The sequence below is a fragment of the Vicia villosa genome, linkage group LG3 (genome assembly GCF_029867415.1).
Source record: "Vicia villosa cultivar HV-30 ecotype Madison, WI linkage group LG3, Vvil1.0, whole genome shotgun sequence".
Taxonomy (NCBI): Eukaryota; Viridiplantae; Streptophyta; class Magnoliopsida; order Fabales; family Fabaceae; genus Vicia; species Vicia villosa.
The window spans coordinates 55,232,676-55,254,693 of NC_081182.1; the positions used below are offsets into that span (position 1 = coordinate 55,232,676).

At 31.2% G+C, this 22,018-nt stretch overlaps 2 protein-coding genes across 2 annotated transcripts; both read right to left on the reverse strand.

Annotated features, from left to right (window-relative positions):
• Nucleotides 1-1,918: 1,918 nt before the first annotated feature.
• LOC131655782 (protein ZINC INDUCED FACILITATOR-LIKE 1-like) lies at nt 1,919-5,580 on the reverse strand. The gene is made up of 17 exons (XM_058925591.1): nt 5,271-5,580; nt 5,084-5,124; nt 4,901-4,961; nt 4,714-4,816; nt 4,528-4,630; nt 4,374-4,427; nt 4,226-4,288; nt 4,086-4,135; nt 3,924-3,999; nt 3,648-3,836; nt 3,459-3,546; nt 3,280-3,365; nt 3,080-3,187; nt 2,917-2,961; nt 2,716-2,804; nt 2,563-2,606; nt 1,919-2,449 (listed from the first exon to the last, which is right to left on the reverse strand). The coding sequence occupies exons 1-17, from the start codon at nt 5,416-5,418 to the stop codon at nt 2,337-2,339; spliced, it is 1,461 nt and encodes a 486-aa protein (XP_058781574.1). The 5' UTR covers nt 5,419-5,580; the 3' UTR covers nt 1,919-2,336.
• Nucleotides 5,581-5,772: 192 nt separating this feature from the next.
• Nucleotides 5,773-10,215, reverse strand: LOC131655783 (putative multidrug resistance protein). Its single transcript, XM_058925592.1, has 7 exons — nt 9,992-10,215; nt 9,851-9,905; nt 9,542-9,726; nt 8,947-9,404; nt 8,325-8,865; nt 6,310-8,246; nt 5,773-6,168 (listed from the first exon to the last, which is right to left on the reverse strand). The coding sequence occupies exons 1-7, from the start codon at nt 10,178-10,180 to the stop codon at nt 5,796-5,798; spliced, it is 3,738 nt and encodes a 1,245-aa protein (XP_058781575.1). The 5' UTR covers nt 10,181-10,215; the 3' UTR covers nt 5,773-5,795.
• Nucleotides 10,216-22,018: the final 11,803 nt, after the last annotated feature.

The following is a 22,018-nucleotide window of genomic DNA, read 5'->3' on the forward strand; positions in this document are numbered from 1 at the left end:
TTATTTGCTTGTTATCATCAAAACACTAAAATATGATTAGAACCAAACTATGTTCTAACAAGTAATCTCATTTGCACTCCACATGTATCCTCCCAAAACAACCTTGCAGATCTTCTAACGAAAGGGCTGAACAACAATAATTTTGAAAGAATTATTTTTAATTTGGAAATGATAAATATATAGATTCACCGGCTTAAAGAATGGTGTTATAAATAGTAATTTTATTGTTCTTATTTTAGTATTATTAATAATTTATGTTTGAACACAAGTTGATATTAACATATTTATTTTGATAATAACATACTTTCGGAAGTACATCTTCGAAGGTAATTTTTTTTGAAAAAAAAAGGTTATTTCAGAAGTGCATATTCGAATACATTTTTTTTTTAAAAAAAGTGACTTCGGAGATGCACTTCCGAAGACACATTTTTTTTGGGAAAGGAGTGTCTTCGGAGATACATAAACGAAATATTCCAATTTTCGGTCTTGAAATTTTTTAAATATGCATATCTGAAAAAACTCAATAATCATTAAAAAAATTAAAATCAAGGTGAATCAATACAACTAATAGTATAAATAATTGTAGTAATTAAAATATATTATTAAATATATATTATTATAATCAACATATAATAATAATATTAACCTAATAAATATTTAAATCAATACCTTGTTTTTATATATAAAATTAATAATAATTATAATAAAGATATTTATTTACTACTTATTTATTTATTATTTTTTATGATACATAAAAAAATCATTTCATAAACTAATTTTCAAAAATAATTTTATAGTTAAAAATATTCATTTTATAAACAAAATTTGCAAAACAATTTTAAGTTAAAATTATTTTACTAACTTATATAAATGAAAAATATTCTTATTATATTTCATAAATAAATTTTGAATTATATAAAATTAAATATATAATTTATTCACTTAATAAAATTAAGACAAAATCTTTTTGTAATTTTTTTAAACTAAGTGAAAAATAATCTTTTTATCATAATTAATTATTAAAATATTTTTTATATTTTATTTTTATTTATTGTTTTGAAAAACTATGTAATTCGAATTTTATATTAAAATATAAATAAAGTAGTAAATAATTTTATTCTTACTTGATCTCTTTTATTTTAAATTTTTATTCAATAATTATTAATGTATTTATTTTTTATATGATCATAATTATTATGTATTTGTTATAATTATATGAAATTTATCAAAAAATAATTAATTTTTTTATGAATTTTATTTTTTAATTTATAATTAGAATTAGAATAGAAATATCAACAATATAATTATCATTATTATTATTATTATTCATAACTTATAAATTATATCAATTTTATGATAGCTGAATTAATCAATATCGCAAATTTTTCAAGTTTTTGGGATTTTTTTGGATAGCATATCCGAAAAAATCTCTAACCATTTTTTGGGGTTTTTTCGAATATGCATCTCCGAATTAACCAAAATCCCAATTTTTTTTGTTGTTTTCGGAGATGCATCTCCGAATTAACCAAAATCCCAATTTTTTCAGAGATGCATTTCCGAATGGTATTTTGGAGTTTTCACCCCATGGGAATCGGTAAAGAAATTGTCTAGTTATAAATATGAGTTTCTCTCATTTGTTGTAACACAAGTTGCAGGAATTGTATAAGATAGAAATGAAGCAAATGGTAAAACTTCTTAGAATTATATTCTAGGGATTTGCCATGCTTTTGGGGTTATCAAATGGATTGATAAACACTTTAAACACCTTGGATTTGTGTGATTCTTTATGATGAGAATTGAGAGATTGTTAAACATTTAGGATAGAAAATATGGTTTATTCTTGAGAACTCAAAAGACTATTTTCTTGAAACTCATATTGTAATCTCCTGTAACAACTTTGAAGTACTCTGAATTACAAAGTTGTTCTTTCCGCCAGACGTAATCGAACCGAGTAAACAAATTTTTTGTGTTCTTACCTATTATTATTTTTATTGTTTGAGACCATTTTTCTTATTGTCACTGTTCTTTATCCTTTACATCAAATTGTTCTTTATCCTTTACATCAGATTTTTTTAGTATGATTGATTCGTTGAATTCTAAATTATTCTATCAATTTCACAGTAAGGAGATATCACATATTCAAATGAAATTACATATAAGAAACTCAAACACAATACTACAAATCTACTTCAACCAATGTCCACCATGCATTCACCTATACTAAAATAATCTCAAACATGGAAATCCAAACTTACATGATGCTAAAGCTCATCTCATGACTAATGCACACAGTCAACCCTAAAATGCTTCATAACTTATCCCAAAATTTATTGATATCATTGTAACTGCTCCATTGGTTTTTCCTTCTTTTCACCCAAGAAAGGTTTGAACATCAAAATAACTCCAAGTCCTTCAACAATATTAAGGACAAGGAAGACCAAATGGGTGCCTACAGTTAAATGCAAAATAGTGAATTTCCAATAATATAGCTAGTAACAGAAATCATGTTTCCTATTGAGATTGCAACACTCTAAATCATTATTTACTGTACCATCGTCATACCTGGGAGAAATGAAGCATTTAACCTCTTTTGCGACCATGCTAATCTACATTCACCAGAAGCAGAACAAGAAAAATGCAGTTAGATTAGATCAGAAACTGTGAGCGCGAATGTAAATGCGTCGAGTCAAGATATTAGTCATAAGAGAAACTCACAATGCACCGCCTCCAGCAGGGCCAATTATTTTGAATGCTGACATAGCAGTCATTGCAATGCCATTAGCTGCACCTCTTTGATGTTGTTCCTATATACCAAATCAACATGCCATATGAGTCACAAATCACAATTCCATAAAAAAAAATACGATTTCACTTTTCGTAAGGAAATAACAGCTAATGGGAGGAACTTTATTTTACCACTGCTCTATTTTGCAGAAGGAATAAACCAGTTGATATTGTCTCCTAAATTAAGCAAAAAGAATACAGTCAAGCAATATAAAGAAAGAGGTGCACCCTCAATATCAATCGCTCGCACTCATGAATCGTCAAAGTCTATATAGAGAGAGAGATCGTCACTTACAGACATAATGTACTTCAGAATGGAAGCAATATTTATCACAAGGTACAATGTGGAGCCAGTTAACAGTGTCATGAAGGGGTAACTTTGCAAAAGGGGTATGGATAAAGCCTAAATATTGTGCCAAATAACAATACATGTTTCAAATAAACAAACAATAAAATGCTGAATCACAGTAACTTCAAGATATGATAAAAGCTAACCCCTGTGATGCGAGCAAGGTTAACAGGTCCACAAGCTTTTTGCACCGACGGATACAGCGCAAGCTGGTAAATTATAATAGCAAAACCTGAATGGTTCATAAGCAGACAGCGATTAAGCAACATATACCTATTACAGTAATTAAGCAGCAAACCTTAAATATGTTGTGCATAAAATGTACCGGATATTGCCATAACGTTACCAACATCATTTGTCTTAAAGTTCAAACCGCCCAACCTTCGGGGACTGACAGCCCATAATGAGAAAACCTAGTTAATGGTAAAAGAAGACAGCAATAAATGCATATGCATGTATAAATTAATATACAACAGAGATTCAGTTTAACAAAATCCATGAAGTAGAATATTACCTCTTGATAAGCAATATCATGAAGAGAGAAAACACAGTATACAATAATGGATGACATTAAAGGCCAATTTAGGAAAATGCTTTTGTCTGTTTTGTTCATCTTGTCTTTCTCAGTCTCCCTGCTTCCAACTTCTGCAGCTTCCACATTGTCACTGGACTCCTTGCTGCCATTATGGTAGTGAAGTGTTTCCTACAATGATGAAGACATAAATATATAGTCACTTACACAACATGAAAGAGCGGACACGTATTTGATTAAGGAGCTTAACATACATACCGGAAACCAAATACAAGCGATTGCTACTACAAATGCAAAAGCTGATATTACAAAGCAAGGCAAGAAATACGGAAATCTGCAAGGAGATTTACGATTTGACAAATGAAACCCAATACAACAATAAATATAAAATATTCAAAGAGTAAAATATAAACTACTTACTTGTCCCAAAAGGAATCCTTTGGAAATAGATGTGGGTATTTCAATGTCGGCTGTGGTCCAAAATTTCTCAAAAGTATTAAAGCAAAGATAGATTCAAGATTTGTGAATTGAATTGAATTTCAAGCATTAGCTTTTCTCACCTGAGCCAAATAACCTCCCAATGCTGGACCAATGACTAAACCAACTCCCCATGCTGCAACAACCTGAAATCAGATCACAGTTTGAATTGTTATAATCGACACGTGCTTCTAAGATACGATATAGTAGACAAAGATAACCGAGGTATACTGATGAGAGTCCTAAAGCTTGCTTCTCTTCTCTAAAAATTTCAGTTGCATAAGCCTGTTAATAATAGAAGCTATAGTTACAATAACATAGAACCATATAAAATAACTCAAATTCAAACTTATAACATTAAAATTACTAAGGTATAGTGAAGAACCTTTACAGGCCCAATCAGACCATTTAAACTTCCAAGAAAAAATCTCATGCTAATAGCCATCCATAGATTTGTGCTAAGACCAAACAGCGTGTTGAAAACGACACTGAAATCAAGCATGCACCATCACTATTATATGATAACATATAGTATATAGCTTGAAGGCAAAGGAAACCATGATATACTTACACTGTCATAACCCCTACAATTATAACCGGTTTTCTACCATAGCGATCAGATATTATTCCCCACAATATAGATGTAAAAGATCTGCCGAGCATGAATGAAGATCCTATAACAATTTTGCAATCCTATGTGGATTAGTATAAGCGAGGTAGAATACATCGAAGAATGGAAGTCTGAAGTGAAATCCTACCAACATAACCTGCATAGGCACTTATATCTTCTTCACTTTCTGCAATATTGAAATCCTTTACCTAAAATTAAATATTTGCTATATGTTTGTTTATCTTTCAAGTAGCAGAAATACTTACATCCAAAGTTGCTCTACGAAGGAGGCATCGGCATATTCCAGAAAGAAAAAAAAAAGTCAACTCACCATGAAATAAACGAAGGGAAAGAGCGAAGCTACTGGCAACGCTGTACAATATAAATGAAAAAGAGATCAGAGAAGAATATAGAAGTTGTTTCTATCATCGAAAACAATGATGAACTTAAATTTGTTGCAATAAATTCAAGAACATTTTAGAACATGTGAAAAAAGTGGAAAACAGTTAAATGCTCACTGCCACATAACATGGTCATCCATATATAAGAAAGATTTCGAATGGAAACATCTGTTCCAAGCTCTTTGGCTTGATCCACCTTACAACCTGGACAGTTCTCGTAATACCGTTTCTTCAACAACGGTTGTCCTAAATTCTCCTCTTCCATTTTTGTTACACAATCTCACTTCTTGTTTCACACAAGTCTCACCACCACCCTGTATACTTCTTTCACATGCAACTTACTATGAAGAACTCAAAAATTCAGGACTTATGAGAGATATGAAAGGCAATAGTTTTGAAAGTACTTATAGAGTCCTTGAAGCAAAAAATAAAGTAACTTTAATATATATCATTTATGATCTATATAATTTGTTCACTTTAAAGGAGTCAGTACCTTTCATCATTTCTAGGTGGGGTTACATAATAGAAATTCTAGAGTGTGAATTATTTTAGGCACCTGTCGATCATTGGTTGGTGAGTTGATATTAAAAAAACAATAATCACCAAAAACTCATATTATTCAATTATTCATGAAATGACATATCAACTTGAGTGACTTTGTTGTAGCCTAACTAAAGAGTAATAAGTCCCATTTTTTGATCTATTGTTCAGTAACTGGGAGTGAGAACCTTGTTCAACCACTTTCCCGTTTTTAATTACAGCTATTGAATCAACACTTTGTATTGTTGATAAACGGTGCGCTATAACTACACATGTTCTTCCAACCATCATTTTCTCCAAAGCTTCTTGTACTAGATTCTCAGACACACTGTCAAGAGCACTTGTTGCTTCGTCTAGCAGAAGTATCGAAGGGTTCTTCACCATTGCCCGAGCTATTGCTATCCTTTGCTTCTGTCCTCCTGATAGCTGCACTCCTCTTTCTCCACAGTATGTATCATACCCTTCTCTCATTGAACTGCATCATCACACAAAATAGTTTACACATAAACACTTGTATGATAACTGATAAGCACTTACGCTATAGCCTATAAGTGCTTCATTGAGTTTTTCAGTCATTTATTTACCATTGAAATGGACAAGAGATTAGATACTGTACCTTATAAAGTCATGAGCATTTGCAAGACGCGCTGCCCTTCTTATTTCATCCTCTGATGCATTTTCCTTCCCATATACAATGTTGTCGCGTATGGTTCCTGCAAAGAGGGTAGGCTCTTGACTCACCAGTGCAATATGTGATCTCAAACTTTTCAAATGAAGTTCCTTGATGTCACAATTGTCTATGAATATGGATCCCTTAAAAGGGTCATAAAATCTTTCAATTAAGCCAATGATGGTGGATTTTCCTGATCCACTTTGTCCTACTAATGCTACTGTTTTGCCAGCTTCAATCTCAAGAGTTAGGCCTTTGAGAATCATTTGATCTGGCCTTGCAGGGTACGAGAAAAACACGTCTTTCAGTTTTATATCACCCTTCATACTCTTTTTCATTTTTCTGTTTCTAATATCTTCAGGTTCAATCTGAGTTTTTCTATCCAATATTGCAAATACCGAACTAATGGCTCTTCCACTTTTAGCTATGTCAGAAGTCATGCTTCCTGTATCGGCAATTTGTCGTCCAGTTCCCATCAAAATGAGGAAAACTTGCAAGAGATGCTTTGATTCTACAAGTTTATGGTTTAATAATATGCCTCCATACCAAAAAGTCAAAGCTATAGATGCTGTTGTCATGAATTGTGACATAGACAGTATAGAACCTGAAATCCATGATTGCTTGATGCTTTCCTTCTTGGGTCCATCCATTGCAGTTTTGAATAAATTTAATATCTTTTTCTCGGATGAAAATGCCGCGATAGTCCTGTGATTTGTTGTAGCTTCCATTGCTAATTGACTAGCATCTCTTTGAGCATTTTTTGCATTACCTGACATACTCTTCAAGAGAACGGTTTTTGAATAGAGGCACGCAATGACCAAAGGCTGCATAGCAATCATGACAATAGCTACCCTCCATGTAACGATTAAACCGAGTACAAAAGCCAGTGAAGCCGTGACGGAGACCTGAACTAACAACGACATTCGTTCTGCAACGAGGGATCGAACCAAGTTGGCTTCAGTTGCCAAACGCGCACAGATTGCTGCACTTGAATTTTCCTCTTGATCAAACCATCCTATCTCAAATGTCAACACTTTCTCTAGCAAATTCTCTCGCACCCTTTTAAGCAAACGCTCTCCCATGATAGAAAAATTGTAATGTTGAATGATGCCTGAGATGAAGTTTACAGCGGCTATGCAGCAGAAGATGATTGAGTACAACTTGATTTGTGATTCGATGAAAGAGTTATCATCTACAAAGTAGACAGAAGCAACTATTCCTAAGCAATAGGAATAAAATGGCTGGCATAGTCCTGAACCAATGGCACCTAAACATCCAAACAAAGCATGCTTCCATTCAGGAGCATTCATTTGTAGTAAACGCCGGTAAGATACGTTTGAACGGTAAGGTTTCTCCGAGTTTTCACTGCTGTAGTCATCATCAAAGCTAGACCCTATAACACTGATTGAATATATGGGACTAAAGGGTTGTGCAGAGCTAAACGCGTGATGAACTGGTGTATTTTGCCAGCTTGAATTTGAACTTGCTAGATTTTCCATTGGAGGAGGGCTCTTGTTTATTTGATGCTGCACATTTTCATTTTGACTTGTCTGTTGCAAAAGTAGCATTTTGGTGTAAATCCCACCTTGTCCATTGTTTAGTCGAAGTAGTTCATCGTGTGAACCACATTCAACCACCTTTCCTGATTGAAGAACTACAATTGAATCAGCCTTACGAATTGTGGAAAGGCGGTGAGCTATGATGATTGTTGTTCTACCTCTAGAAGCCAAGTCAAGTGCATCTTGTACTACTTTTTCGGATTGTGAATCCAAAGCACTAGTAGCTTCATCAAGTAGTAGGATTTTAGGATCTCTTATTAAAGCTCTTGCAATAGCAATCCTTTGTTTTTGTCCTCCAGATAATTGAGCTCCTAGTTGTCCTACCTGAAAAGCAAAGTATAATTTTTCTAAGCTTATGAAAATAAAAAGTGTGATTGGAATTAAATAGGACTCATAGCTTACTTGAGTTTCAAATCCATTAGGAAGTTTAATAATGAAATCATGTGCGTTAGCTGCTTTTGCTGCGATTATGACATCTTCCATTGAAGCTCCTTCTTTTCCAAATAGAATGTTCTCTCTTATAGATGTTGCAAAGAGAATTGGTTCTTGATTTACCAATCCTATCAAGGACCTAAACCACTTAAGGTGTAGTCTCTTTATATCAAAACCATCGAGCAATATCTCACCACGAGTAGGATCATAGAATCTTTCAAGCAACGAGATTATAGTAGATTTGCCAGAACCACTTCCTCCAACTAGGCCTACTGTTTTACATGCCTGAACTTTAAGATTGAGTCCTTGGAGAATCATTGTATCTGGTCTTGAAGGGTAACTAAATTCAACGTCTTTAAATGTAATCTCGCCTCTCGTATGTTTCAAAATCCTTCCTTTTCCTCTAGTAGAGTCTGTGGCTGGCTTTCTATCAATCATCTCGAAAATCCGAGTAGCGGCTATTGTCGCCTCTAATATGGAAGCAAGATTTGGAAGTGCACTCATCAGAGACCTGCATATAGTAAATTGAAGTTAGCACTTTTCGTAAATGGAGTTCCATGTTCGAATACGAAAAAATGGTGACGATACTCACAATCCTCCCCAAATAATGCATATTTCAGCACAAAACACATGACCACCTTTTTCTCCTTTGGTCCTAACAAGAACACTCCCAACCCAAGATTGGAATGCCCAAGTAGCATATAGCAAACCGAAACTTCCGATAACCACTCCCTTTGTTTGACCTTGCTTTATGCCAAGCTGCATACATGTATCAAGAGCAGAACTGAACCTTTTTATTGTTTGCTTCTCACCTACATACGAATAAACAGTACGAACCGATGAGATTGCTTGTTCGGCTATACTACCAGCATCTCCGAACGCATCCTTCATTTTACCACCCAATTCTTTCATAGCATTCCCGAATATGAGTGCTGGCAAGATCATCATAATTGAAAATGGAAAAGCAGCTACAGCAAGTCTCCAAGAGAGGAAGAGTGCTACTATGAAGCTAGAGAAAAACGCGGAGAGGTGGACTAGACAACTAGGCACCTAAAAACAAACAAATAATCATGTCAATGTTCATGCTTAGTTCTGTAGCTTCTATGTTTTCACGGCAAAAATGCCTTAGGACGCAAGAAATGCTTAAAGGACGAGAAGGTTGAAGAAGGTTCTAGAAGCATATGTACCTTATCAGACATGGTGTCTTGGATTGTTTGAGCATCAGAAGTTATGGTGGCAATTACTTGGAAAGTCGTGGAAGAGTTGGTTTGCTTGTCAAAGAAACCAACTTCTTGTCTAAGAATCGATTTAAGATATTCAATCCGCATTCGAGAAGTTTGTCTTTCTGCAGTTCTTGTCCAACATACTCCAACTGCAACATAACATTGTACACTCTATTGGAATCAATATTATAGTTGACAGGTTCATCAAACCAAACGCACAATTATATGCAGTTACAACACAAAAAGTTGGCAAAATCAGTACTAAGTACTAACCGATAAAAGCAGATACAGCAACTCCAATAGCAACAGCGACTAACTTGAGAGCATACTGAAAGAACCATGAAATCACATCTTAGAACTTTGTGAGACACGATATAACAAATGAAAATTTTGCATTACTAATGTTATTGTTACCTTGTTGATAGTTTGAATAGAGACAGTATGTTGAGAACCGCCGCGAGCATAATCATCAATCAAACTACCAAGAACAAGCATAGTGAGTGGAGTTTGAATACCATCACCAATACAACCCAAAGTTCCAAAGAATAGTAGCAACTTGTCAGCACCATCTGCATAACGGAAAAAACCACCTTTGTTTCCCATTTCCTTAGCAGCACAGCATGTCAAACACCAAAACAACAATTCCTAGTGTCTATCTACTAGCATACCTTGTTATGATTTATAAATATGGTTTGTTTGCGTCATGAGTTTGATAATGTTGCCAAATGGATTCATGTATATGACATGATTAACATTGGCCTGCACATCTTAATATTACTAATATATATGAAACGGTTTAACTGTCTTACTCATTTTTTCTTTTGTCAAAATGTATGTGGATAAATCTGTGTCATACAAATCAATCAATGTTTCTATAAATATAAAAGGTTTTATTGTTATTCTCTAATTGACTTTTTAAATTGCATCACATCATATCATATCATGTTTCATTATATTTATAAAATCACTTAAATCTCCAATCCAACGAATAGAAAATTTAATTATTATACTAAAACTCATTTAGGGTTAAGAATGTGAGGTTCGATCTAACTCAACGATACAAAACCAATTTATAACGATACAAAAGAATCACATTCAAAAGACTACATATTCATTAGATTTCATATGTCTTAATAAAAGAGTTTTACCTTATGGTGAGTTACTAACAACTACAAATTAAAAATTTAGATTATACATTTTTAAAATAGAATAATGAAAATGTAATCTGAAGAGATCAATCCAATCACAACAAGTAAGTTTTCAAATGGAGAGTTAGTTAGGTGATGCTCAATATGTCACAACAAGATACTCCTATATTATGTCAACAAATTTAAATGTCGGAAAAAGCTTAATAGAATCGTGATACTCTAGTAGCAGTTTCGATAAGAAATTTCAGAAAAAAATGCATATAAAAATAAGATCGTAATTCTAATTCACTTGAGAGAAACCAATATTTTTAAATTGGGCGTTATTATTAGAATTCAAATTATTTTTTTTAATATATGTAGCATCCAACTAGTCAGGTCGACAAATTCACATAGAAGATTTTCGTTCCGCGTAGTCTTTGAGGATTTGAGATTTTCTTGGTCCCGAACAACATTGAACTCAAGACCCCAAAGAAAACAAACCATTGAAACCCGAGCTTCCTTCCACTTAGACTTTAAATCATGATACTAACACGGTTTTGTGGGTGTGGAATTTTAATAATTATCAAACGGAAATGTTAACCAGTGCCCTTAGGGGAATGGTTAAGGCTTTTAAAATAGTAAATTTATCTCAGTAATCTACATATTTAATGTCTTGGAAATTGAAATATTAAATTTTCTATAAAATATTTTCTTTTAATGCTTAACCATTATACTGAGGACATTGGTTAGCAAGACCCAATATTAATTAATCGTTTAAGGAAGAAAAAAAAAATAAAACAAAAAATTTGCATTGAAAATGACATAAATTATTGCATTTAATTCTTTTGTTTTTTTAGGAGAAGCTCTTGCTTATGTTTTATTTGGCGTTAGTTTTCAGTTTGATAACAATGCCCAATGTCCATAGAAGAAGGACGTAAAAGATAAAGTTGAGGATTAATGTTCCCTAATCATGATTATTGGACCTATCAAAGTTTACTGTCATGTCATGGATGACATAATTACATAGTCTAGTCTATGTTTGATTTCAGGATCGAAACATTTAGAATTGATTATGGACATATATAATTGATTTTGACATGTTTGATTGATCTCGAGCATAATTGATTATGCTTTTCAGAATTTATTATAGTTAAAGCTAGGATTTGTAACTTTTAATCAAAAGTGATTTTTAAACGTGATTTTTACACTGAAATTTATTGTCCAACTCACTTTTACAAAAATTTCTCCAAATATAAATCACTTTATCTTTAACTCATTTTTATTCAAAATCAATTTTACATAATTAATTAACTTAAAATCTTTTTTTTTTTACGACAGAACCAAACACACTCATAACACTCATAATGTCTTATAGTACTACCTCACTCTCATATTAAAAGCAAATGAATTATTCAATAAAACCTAAAAGATAAAATTTAGGAAGTATTAAACTACGCAATTTTTTTTAAAGAAAACTATTCAACTTTTTATAATACTACTAATGTGTGTGTATATATATATATATATATATATATATATATATATATATATTATATATATATATATATATATATATATATATATATATATATATATATATATATATATATATATATATATATATATATATATATATATATATAAAAGGAGGGTTATATTTACTCCAGGAGTAAGTTATTATAACTTACTCTAAATCTAGACCATTGATTCTTTTCAATCTAGTGGTTAAAAATAATAAGTAATTAAATGTGGAGAGAGAAAACTATTATTTATTATTTTTAACAATTAGATTGAGAAGAATCAATGGTCTATATTTGGAGTAAGTTATAATAACTTACTCTTGGAGTAAATATAACCCTCCTCTATATATATATATATATATATATATATATATATATATATATATATATATATATATATATATATATATATATATATATATATATATATATATATATATATATATATATATATATATATATATATATATATATATATATATATATATATATATATATATATATATATATATATATATATATATATATATATATATATATATATATATATATATATACTTGACTATATGTAACATTAATGATTAATCTAATCAAATATCTCAACATAATAGTATTAAACCACATTGAGATGAGAATATATTGTTGGACCTGAAAACTAGAGACAAAACAATGAATTTAACATTAAAGGTTAAAATGAAACGCTAATGTCCAACTCAAAGAAAACAATACAATAACAACAACCGAAAAAAATGGAATACCAGGACAAAACTAGTCTGCTAAGGCATCTATATCTACAAACCATTAACATGGTAGAATCTTCACTTAAATTATGCTAAGCAAACATTTGATTTATACTACCCTTCCATTTCGAGTAATCATGTCCAACTTAATAAAATGACATTTGTCACTTGACTTTTAACATATTCATGTTATTCGTAAATACTAAGTGAGAATTATAAAATTTTGAATAATACATGTAAACAGAGCTGTCAAAATGGATCCGGCCCATCGGTCGGTCTATAAGTCCAATAATTTAGCACAGGACGGACCGTAAAATATTCTAAAAACACACAGCGCTAACTTTTTGGGTTAGCCCATCGGGCCTATAATTTTCATGGGCTGAGTCGGGTCATGCGGGCTTTGAGCTGGCCCATAAGTCCAATAATTTAGCGCAGGACGGGCCGTAAAATACTCTAAAAAAAGACGATCCTAATTTTTGGGTCAGTCCATCGGGCCTATATTTTTCATGGGCTAGGCCGGGCCATGCGGGCTTTGGGCTGACCCATTAAAAAATGATTTTGGTAAATTTTGGGAAAAAAAGATTGAGATAAGATATGATTGCATAAAAGTGTTTTCAAGTTATAAAGAAAAGTTAAAGAGGATGAAGATATATTTTCAAGATGATGTGATTAAGGAAATGATTGTGAGTTAAAGAGAAAATTTTATAAGTATTGGTAATAATATTAAGTTAATTTGTACTTTTACATGGATATTTTTGTGGTTTATATATATATATATATATATATATATATATATATATATATATATATATATATATATATATATATATATATATATATATATATAAAGTAAGAGAAATTAATAACCTCATTAATGTATTAATTTATCTCTCTTGATCAATCTAATGGTTGATATTTCTTCCTCTCATCTCTCATTTAAAAATGCTCTCACTTGATATGCTTCATATATATATATATATATATATATATATATATATATATATATATATATATATATATATATATATATATATATATATATATATATATATATATATATATATTGATTTGATGAATATTTTAATATCACTTAATTAAGTTTATGATGACTCTTTACTTATGTTATAAGACTTTTATCCATTACATCCTTTTTTATAAAATTAAAACTATAATATTAAAATACTGGTCGGACTGACCCATCAGACTTCACGGACTTTTGATAAACGGACCGGGCTCATTTTCTATAGCCCATTAAGTAATTGGGGTGGATCGGGCCTTTTCATTTAAACATCTTGGCCTACCAGACTGAAGCGGACTGAGGTGGACCGGACCATTTCATTTAAACATCTTAGCCTACCAGACTGGGCTGGGTCAGCCCATTTAACAGCTGGACATGTAAGTCATGTTGAATTTAAAATGAAAAGAGAGTGGTAACTTTATAAGAATTAGTTTGCTAATACGTCAATTTGTATTTGTTCAAAAAAATACAAATGTGTGAACAATAAGTAACTCTTAAGAATGTAGCTTTTAGTGTTCTTTTTTATTTTTTTATGTTAGAGCAAATTCATAAGGGTGAGGAGCTATGTTATAGAGGTGTTTTGTTTTCTATAGGGTTAGAATAACTTTATGTAGGTTATAGGATTAGTTTGTTTCAGCTTTAAAAAAATGGATTTTTTATTTTTTATTTTTTCTTTGTAACACTATAAAAATCATTTTTAAAAAAAGCCAAAACAAACGGGCCCATAAGCTCTCTTACAAGAGTATTTCTGAGTGAATATTAGGATGTCTCTTCTCAATTCTAAGATTGAGATATTTATACATACCTATAAATTTAAATTTAGAACCTCTCAAAAATAGCAACTACTCATCCAAATAATGATAATGGACAGCTGAAACTCTATTTTCTAAAAAAATGTGGGAAATAGCAATCGCTCACCCTAGTCTCACTAAATACAATATTAAGTAATAATGAGGAGTTGTCGATGTCCTAATATATTTTTTCAATAAATTTTTATATTAAATTTTGTTTTTTTAATAATACTCAATTTGTTCAATAAAAGTTGTCATATTTATTTATTTCACAAATACTTTACGAAAATTATACATAATTTTTTATTAAATTAATATTATCTAATGTAATTCGATATTTTTAATAAAATGTTAATTTAGTAAAAGAATAATTTTATTCTTAATATATGTAAATAAAAAAATATGATTCTTTAAACATGTGAAAGAAATAAATTAAGAAAACATTGTCATTTTTATTTATTTTACATATATTAAAAAAATTGTACATAAAAGAGAATTCCATACTGGTAGTAGTATTTTTTTTATTTGCAATGGACAACAATGGAACATGGCATAGAAGAAATAAACATTCCGTACAAATGGTGTTTCCAAGGTTTTGTGTCTGGAGTATCTATTTGGATTAAGTTGTTGGATTCTAAAAAGTAACGGGATTGTTTAGGGGACGGATCCAAGTGGCCAACCGTGTGGCTTTGGTTGTAACAAAATGTGCCCTCACGCATGCTACACACACAATTTCCGTGGACTTTTATTCCACTACAAATTACTTTCTTCTTTTTTTTTTTTCAATTATTTAATCCACCTCTTCTATTTTTAGGCATATCTTATATTTTCGGAGATACATATCCGAATATATCTTTTTGTTAAAATAAAAAAATGTGAGTCAAGAGATACATCTCCGGAAACGAAAAGATATTTTTGAAAGCGCATATGGAGCCTAAGAACACCATAAGATGGAGTAAAAAATTGCATTTTTTCCCAAAAAAACACCAATATCTTGACTAAATTAAAAATCGGACCAAAATAGTTCAATTGGTTGGACTAAGCTTAAACGTTTTCAGTTATGGCATGGCTTAGATTTTGTTTGGTTCTTGTGTTTGGGTTGTTTAAGGGGGACTTTTTTCTTTAGTCTTTTCGCCTTCATCATTATTTGCAAGCCTTTTTTAGCTCCATCTAATGTCCTTGCAATTTATCAAAAAGAGTAGCCAAGTCCATGGATGATAAGCCCCTAGATTCAGAATTCACAATGACTTTGGGTTACAGACTATGGTTTAAGCATCTAAGGACTTTTACAACCATGTTCTCGTTTTGATAAAAAAAAATTCAAGAGCTCTCATGTTAATAAAAATGTTAATAAAAAAGGGTTTCTGCATATCATAAATGTTTTCCTCAAGTTTCATTCTCAAGAGTTTACATTCATGAGTTAATATGCTCATCCTTACCATTTTTACCTCGATTGTACCTTCAAGGGTAACTTGAAGTGTGTCCCGCATTTCTTTAGCTATCTCACAGTGAGAAACAGACAAAAACTCATCTATACAAAAAATGCTAGTGATGATAGTCTTCACTTTCAAACTGCATTGAAAATTTTCTCTTTCTTTTTTGATCCAATCATATTCGTCTTTGATATCCACAGCACCATTAATTTGATGTGTGCAAACAAAAGGGCCATCATTTACGGATTTCCAAATATCGAAATTCATCATCTCTATAAAGATTCTCATTTTCTCTTTCTACAAACTACACCCTTTTCAATTATAGGATGTGCGTTTATTTAGTGAATCATTTGAAGTCATTCCTTTCTCCTAGGACAATTTGTCTTAAAATAGGATTTAAGCTCGTATGCCTCTTGTTGAACATGTGACTCCAAACACAAGAGGGATGTGAATTGTGTTATTTAGAAATCAAGTTTATTTTGAAAATTTCTTTCTTAAAAAATAATTTATGTGAGTTCAATAGAGATAACGGAACAGAGAAGAAAATGAAGATAAAAATGAATACCAAAATTTAAAGATATAGAGTTAGAGAGAGTACACCAGATATTTATATAGATTCGGCCTATGTTAGGAGTGAATTAGCAGTAGTTTCATATGTTAAAATAACTACCTTTTGAGCTGAAGTTGAACATATCTTATGATTTTAAGGAATTTCTGATTAGAATTGAACTCTAGAGGATCAATGTCAATCGTAGATCAAATTGTATCACTTTGGGTGTTATTCGTGCAGGTATTAAGGTTGAAAAGTAGAGACGAGGAAGCACGAAGGCGTAAAGACTCTGGAGAAGAGAAATCACAGAGAAGAGGGATGAAGCAATGGCCGAGCCGCAGCAAGAAGGGGCGAGACGCGCCAAACCTTCTGACTTCACTTCGCGCCTCGCCAATACGTGCCGAGCCGCGGCTTCTTCGTAAAAAGAGAAATTGTTATAAATAGAAGCCCTAATCCTCATAAGGGGGAGATCTTTGGTGAGCGAAATTCAGAGAGCATTCCTATTCAAGAGCAGAAAACAACAGCCGGCGGAGAATTCAACATCAATTGAAGATATTCCCTTAATTGAGATGAATCCCTCTATGGAGTTGTGTGTTCTTCATGTCTATGGAGAGCTAAACTCCATTGTGTTGAGTTTAAGGTAGTAGTTAACCTATGAAGATGCAATTACTTTGATTAATTCCTGTGAACAATTGTTTAAGTTTTATTATCAATAAAGAACCTTACTTTTATTTTATATCATTGTTGAACTATCAATCGAGAGATAGGGTTTATACTTTTGCCCTAGGTTCTTATATTGACTTGTTGATTTATCCTCAGAGATGAGATTTTGAAGAAGTTTTCATAAATCATCGTGTTTAATTCCCTTTATCTTTATAGTTATTCTGAGAGATCAAATATCATACCGATAGAGGTGTTTCTAAATTGATCTTAGACATAATATCAGTTTTGAGGATGAATGAAGATAATAACTTATACAATGGTTCAATTGTGGATTAATTAATTATTGCATATGAGTAGGTTGATGAACCCTAGAACTCAACATATTCATCACCATTGTTATTCATTCTTTAAGTTTTAGTCATTTAATTCTTATTCTCTTATATGCACTTTTAGATTATAACAATCAAAACCAATACTTTTCACTACTCATCATAATTTGACTATAGAACGGCAGTACTATTGACTCAGTCTCTGTGGATACGATATATTAGAAAATATTTACCCAAAATACTTTCAACAGCCTACCACTTGGCCTACTCTTGTATCCAATAGTTTATTTTTAAGAGTTACACTAATAATGAGTCTTGAGCTTTTAAGGCCATGCTTATGAACCTTTTACAACGAATATAAATTTTACACAAGCTTATCCCTAAACGAAATGGAGCTTTTGACAGAGCGATCTCACAAACCAAATAAAAAATTTAACTGGAGGATCTCAAGAACCAAACAGAGATTTTAACATGTTAATATGAAGAACCAGACAAGAATATTTCTCAAGAATACAATTTTTGCGTCCCCCAAATTGGAAGAATTTGGAGGGGGGGGGGGGGGGGGGGGGGGGGGGGAGGGGAGGAAATCTGAACTTTGATATTTAAAAAATTATTACATTTATGAAAATATCCTTATTTTTATTTTAATGTTTCAAAATTATTCATGTTCTTTCATGTTACTGTTTCTCTTTTGCTTTCATTAATATATTATAATTGTTCTCCATATTTAAATTATTTTTCGTATTTTTGTTATTTAATATAAATTATAATCACTACATTTTTTTTATAGTTTTTATGTTTATTAATGTTAGTTTTTTTTCCTCCAATTTTGTTATCCTATTAGATTTTTTTATATCAAAGTTTAAACATTCATTTTATATTTTTATCTATTACGTCACAATTTAAAAATTGTTATCAACAAATAGTTTAATTTGTGTCGGAGAATTATATTTCAAATCAAGTGTGATCAATTTTGTTTAACATAATGTAGTAAGTTATAATTTTTTAATCGCTCAATAATATAAAGTTTGTGTTAAATTATTTTGCATATATTATTACCAAAATAATATTTATGAATTTTACATTTTTTGAATATCATTTGACTTATATACGATCATAAGGATAAAAATATAAATTATTAATAAAATCTCTCCTCTCCTCTTGTGAACCAAACATATTTTTAATTAAAATTCCTCTCTTCCCTTCCCCTCCCCTTTTTTTCAACCAAACATATATAGAATTAAAAAATTGTATTCAAAAATAAAATCTCTTCCATTCCCTTCATTAAAATCCCTTATTTCTCCTCCCCCTCATTTGAACCAAACAAGCCCTAAGGTAACTTTGTGATGAAAAATAAGAATATGAAGTAGAGAGAGTAAAAGTGAGAAATAATAGCTATATATTTGATCTCTCGTGTATTTTGAAATGAGGAGAAGACATATACTTATAGGAGAAAAGATAGCTCAAAAAGGAAAAAGATCCATGAGCTTTTTAATGATGTAATTGTTTAAGTTATAGGGTTAACATATTAGATAAGCTAAATATGAAAACTTTTTCAAATCTAACGTTACTAATCAATTAAAAGCATTCTTAAACGATTGAGAGCCATTACAAAGATTTAATTGATTGACCTTAATGTTTTAATCGATTAAGTAATGTAAAAATCACTCTCAATGGGTTAAGCAAACTAGTAAACATTTAGGTACGTGCGTAAAAACATTTTTAGGTGTTTTTATAAAAAAGAGATAGGATTCAAAACATTTTTAGTTGTGTGTGTAAGTTGTCTTAGTATCTTAAGGGTTAATTTGATATCTTTACAATCAAATGATCACTCAAACATAAGACTAAGAAATCTTTCACACTTCCTCTCTTTCACAACCTTGAAGCTTTAAGTTCCCTGGCTTGATTCATCATTTATTTAGCACTTCATATGAGACTAGACTCTAGTACTGATGAGGTTTGATATAACATCTTTGATAGACACCATCATCTGAGGTTTCTTGACCAGAGAGCATCTAACGCCATTTAACATTAAGTATTGTCATCATTAAAACCATTGTGAGCATTTGTATATAGTTGTACGAGGAAGCACATAGATTCACAACCTCTACAAAACAATCAATGTGTGCCTTATCCTAAGTCGCATAGACCCATGGTTATGAGCAATGTGGCAAAGGGAGGAGACATAAAGGTTGGGAGAAGTCTACATCATGATCTGACAATATACAAAAAGAAAAAGTAAGGTAGGTGAATCCATTGCGATCCTTGGACCCCTAAAAATCCTAAGGCGTAAAGAGCATGTTGATTTTAGCATTCTAGCTTCAAAACGCATCAGACATACCACCGAATAAATAACAGCTTAAGTTAATTATCCAAATCATTTATCAATTCGACATGAGCCATTAATGGTCGCCCGTTAATTCCAATTTGCAAGAGGATGCGACCATGTCCATGTTTGTCGAGGGATTCAGCATGACCATGAAGTTAATGAAAACCATTAATTTGATCTGGCTACGAACGCTCAAGAGGCAATTGTTCTAAATTAGGTTGACGCTCAATCCACAAGAAATCGGGTAGCCCAGATTATGGTAAGAAAAGCATACCAAGAGACGCACAGGTCCTAGAGGCACACGTGATTAAGGTTGATCGACCCCTAAAGATCATCACATTGTTATAACTCCCAGGATCCTACGACATATGTCTTTTGAACCAAGAGATTGAGGGTTAACCGATCCTTGAAATCGTTAAATGATAGAGTTTACATTATCTAGTGAAATCTATCTTTTGAGACAAGCGTCCTTAAGAAAGGTTCTATAACTTTTAAACTCTAGAATGCTATTATATATTCTAACAAATGGTTTAAACTCAAGTACTCATATTCTAAATTTCACTTCACAACTTTAACTTACTTAATCGCCGGAGTGCATTTACACCCCAATCCACTGTCAAATTTAGCAACAACCATTGTCATTGAGGAATTCAACATCATGACCACTTGAAAAACATATCCAACTAGATAAACACCTTATAATTTATTCTAACCATTTTAGATTAAATATCATCTTTAGAGAAAGAGTGTAAGAGAATTTTTTATGAAGCTCCAAATTTCGTGGAGTCCATTTTGAACTGTAATCTTTCTGGCTTTGTAATCTATTTAGAGAGTTTGTCTTAGTTTTTTTCTATTTTTTGAGCTTAGACTCTTTCTTACCAAAATAAATAAATAAATAAAGTTAATATTATTTTTTAAAACATAAATATTACAAATAAAGTTAATATTATTTATTAAAATACAAATATTACGGTGGTGGTTAGTGAAATACTCTAGAGTAAAATTTAATAATTAATAATGCACTGACAGTGTAAAATAATTTTACATTGTCATCCAATAGAAAATCATAAATGTGTCATGTCATTAAATTTTTTTAAATAAAAAAAAAAAATTTAATTAAATACGTTGGTGGTGATTAGTTGACAGTGTAAAAATATTTTATATTGTCACTGCATCATCCATTTTCTCATAAAATATTACATTAATTTAATTGATAATTATATTTTAAAACAGACAAAAGTTACAAATACCATTTTTTTTAAACAAACAAATACCATAGTTTTATGAAAAGGAAAAATAACAATTTTCTTAATAAGGTACTAATTATACAGTACTTTAACAAACAAGCCCATGACAAATGATATAATTCTTAAAATGAATAACTTGTTCCCATAAAAAGGTAAATTTTCAACAAAAACAATTGAAGAGAAATTACTAATATTTTTATCGTGAAAAGAATTTAAAACAGATCCGAACACATAATAGGAGTAGCAGTGAAGCAGAGAAATATATTGCCACCAAATCCAAGAAAACTGGGGTCCACTAAGTTTTTTGTGGAAGAGAAATTGGTCAAACACAAAAACGGGAATGAGCAGTATTTTGACAATAACAATACGAGGTTTGAGTTGGTGGTGGGGTAGTAAAAATGACGTGGAAAACATCAGGTGGTCCACGTGTCAAAACCCCAGAGCATCACGAAAAGAGAACGGGTTAAAAAATCTGGGGGAGGTGGATGAAAGCTACATAACGAGTTGCAGAGCATTAAATGTGGTGGTGGTGACTCATGTAGGACAGTTTCATGGTCCACTAACACATGAAATAATACTCAATGATGAAAACTTTGTAAGCTGCAAATGACCTAGAGATAAGGGTAATATGGTATATATAAGGTAAAAAATGTATTGAGGAATAGCAAATAGAACCAATTATATTTATATTGTG